The following is a 3082-nucleotide window of genomic DNA, read 5'->3' on the forward strand; positions in this document are numbered from 1 at the left end:
AGAAAAACACGTCCTGGTCCGCCGGACCAGAATCTGGTCCGCCGGAACAGACGTGTTCTGAAGCCCCACGGTCCGCCGAACCAGGGAGAAGCGAGCGGACCAAGAAGAAGGACACGCCTGGTCCGGGGCTGACCAATCCTGGTCCGCCGGACCAGACGTGTCGGAGTGCGGACACTCAGACGGACCAGAAGGCGCTGACCGAGAGAGAAGAAGCAGGCTGGTCCGGGGCTGACCAACCTTGGTCCGCCGGACCAGGCCTGTTTTCCTCTCTCGGATCGACGGACCCAGACGGAGCGGACCAGGGAAGAAAGGAGAACTGGTCCGGCTGACCAAAAACTTGGTCCGCCGGACGAGGCTCAGAAACTTGGAAGAAAATTCAACCTTTTGACCGGGAAGGAGAAAACGACCCTCGGGGCTGACCCGGGCCCGACCAGACGTGACTGTGGGTGAACCAAACCATCGACAGAGGGCAGGCTTCGCAATTGGGATCAATCGGAACAAGTTTTACTAAAACGTTGCGTAACGTGGTGAGATGTGTGATATCAAATTACGAGGGATCGTTGTGTGATTGCTTGCGGGTAGAGTTGTATGGCGTTGAACGGTATTCCGGTAGGGACCGGGTACCGTGATATGCGTGGTTGTATCATGAGGATATTGCACGTCGTGTGCCATGTGTGTAGCTTGGTCGTGCGTACGAGCCAAGCGTGATTGTGCACGTCGTGTGCCATGTGTGTAGCTTGCTCATGGACTTGACACGCGTTTGAGACGCATTTTTGTCGTGTGTGACACGACGGCCAACGTCATGGACTTGACGGGCGTGGACTCGCCCCTAGTCATGGATTTGACTAGGGTATATGGCTGGACCCTGTGGTGGACTCCACAGGGATATGATTGTATTTCCGTTGTGTCGTGGACTCGACATCGGTAGTCACGAGAGTGACGGGCGCAGGAGACGCGCACGATCGCATGTGATGCGATGGCCAACGTCACGCGGGTGATGGGCGTGGATTCGCCCCTGGTCATGGACTTATGGTGGATTCCATACGGGCGTGTTTGTGTTTGCTATTGATGTGTTCATTGTGTTGATATATTCGTTGCATGTGTATTTGGAAAATGTCGATTGTACCGTTCTCATTTAGAACGGGATTTCCGGGTTCAGATCACGAGGATTACGCCTAGCGCCTCAGCAGACGACGAACCGAGAGAAGCGGCATCACGTACGGGATTTGTATTTTGAATCAAAGGACTTATCGTTTCGACTTTTGTACGGTTGTATTATGAGTATTCGAACATGTGTTATTTTGCGATACCGATCGCCTGTTGTATTTTCCGCTGTTTACTCTGGTTTAGCGAAAATGTTTTTTGGATTTTTGGAATTTTCGCTTCCTTCATTTATTAAATTATTATTTTACCTTATATCGTCCATGTGGCACAACCCGTATGCTGTACACGGGTTACGGGTGTCACAACTTTTGGTATCAGAGCCACGTTCTTTCCTCGGGAAGGAATCGTGCTCATTACCCAATGATTTTCTGCGAAAAATGTTTTCAAACCATGTCCGAAGAAAATCCTCACCTGTAGAGGTCCGTCCGTACATCGATGATGCAGAATCGGTGGTCAGTTGCTAAACTGTATTAAATGTGGTGCAGTGAAATGGCGCCACGACGTGCTAGACTTGCGGCAAGGGCTGACGACGTCCCCGAAAAGACTCCACCGCCCAACCCCGGAGACGAAGGGTGGAGAGCTGAGTTTCGTCAATTCCAGGAGACCGTGTGGCAGCATCTGGCTGCTCACGCCCCACCACCACCCCCGGCAAGAGACCCGGAACCGAGGGAGGAGGAACCACACCAGTCGCCGATGCCTGCTGCTATGACGGGATACCTTCCTATCATCAAGGAGTTGCGGGCGATGCATACCCCGCGATTCGAGGGGTCGGTGAAACCGGAAGCTGCAGAGGAGTGGCTCACCCAGATGTCTCAGGACTTGGAGTACTTGCAGTGCCCGTACCAATATCGGGCTATGATTGCGAGCCATCACCTGTCGGGTCAAGCCCGACATTGGTGGGCGAAGGTGGTGCAGGAGGCGCCAGCAGGACATCGCTTTACATGGGAGGAGTTCCGACAGGAATTCGAGACGAAGTACTTCCGACAACAGGATCGGGAGTACCGGGTAGCAGAGTTCCTCATGCTGCAGCAAGGAGACATGACCGTCAGTGAGTACGAGGAGGAGTTCACCCGCCTACTGAGGTATGGAGGGCATCTGGTGCCCACCGAGGCGTCGAAGATCCAGAAGTTCATTGCTGGACTCCGACCCTACCTGCGGAGGAGGATCGAGATCCAGGAGTATCCGACGCTGAGTCGGTATATTGCCCAGCTGGAGAAGGTAGAACGTGGAGAGCAAGAGGAGAAGGAGGGGAAGATCCGGGAGCGGAGCCCCGCTGGGAGATACTTCGGTACGGGTTCATCCGGGAGGAACGCCCGGAGCAATGACCCGCGCAACAAGGGCAAGGCGCCCGTTGATCGTGCCCCACCACCACTGGCGACAACGGGGCCAGTGATCTGTTTCCGTTGCGAGCAGCCTGGACACATTGCCTCACGTTGTCCGACGAGGGCTACTGGACCACCAGCTCCGGCGCCAAGAGCCCCACGACCACCAGGCCAGGCAAGCAGACCACCCAGACCACCAGTGAGGACTGGAGCCACACCGAGAGTGTATGCTCTTGATGCTGAGCGAGACATCCAGGAGGAGGAGGAAGCTTGTCCAGAAGAAGCGGAGGCTGCGACGATCGCAGGTACCTCTCTAATTATATTGGGTGATTTCGTTGTTGGTGTGGGACAACCCACTATTGTTTGAATGCAAATGTAACAAGGACTATCGCAGGTACCCTTTTCTTATACGGGGTGCCCTGTTATACCTTGTTTGACACGGGAGCGACTCACAGCTTCGTGAGTACGAACTTAGCGGATGTGATCGGTACTAGGGATATCGAGCCAAGGAATGACTTCACCGTGCGCATACCTTCGGGAGACACCTTGACAGTGCACGGGGTCCTACGAGGCGTACCCCTTGAGGTTTGCGGTCG

At 54.6% G+C, this 3082-nt stretch overlaps 1 protein-coding gene across 1 annotated transcript; it reads left to right on the plus strand.

Annotated features, from left to right (window-relative positions):
* Positions 1 to 1908: 1908 nt before the first annotated feature.
* On the plus strand, positions 1909 to 2853 carry LOC104807088. The gene has a single exon (XM_019201788.1). It carries the CDS (start codon positions 1909 to 1911, stop codon positions 2851 to 2853), a length of 945 nt encoding a protein of 314 aa, XP_019057333.1.
* Positions 2854 to 3082: the final 229 nt, after the last annotated feature.

The sequence above is a fragment of the Tarenaya hassleriana genome, unplaced genomic scaffold, assembly GCF_000463585.1.
Source record: "Tarenaya hassleriana unplaced genomic scaffold, ASM46358v1 Cleome123, whole genome shotgun sequence".
In the NCBI taxonomy this organism is placed as follows: Eukaryota; Viridiplantae; Streptophyta; class Magnoliopsida; order Brassicales; family Cleomaceae; genus Tarenaya; species Tarenaya hassleriana.

Bases quoted from the DNA above. Each gene is read 5' to 3' on its own strand.
- LOC104807088 (XM_019201788.1), top strand. From the start codon at position 1,909: ATGCATACCCCGCGATTCGAGGGGTCGGTGAAACCGGAAGCTGCAGAG.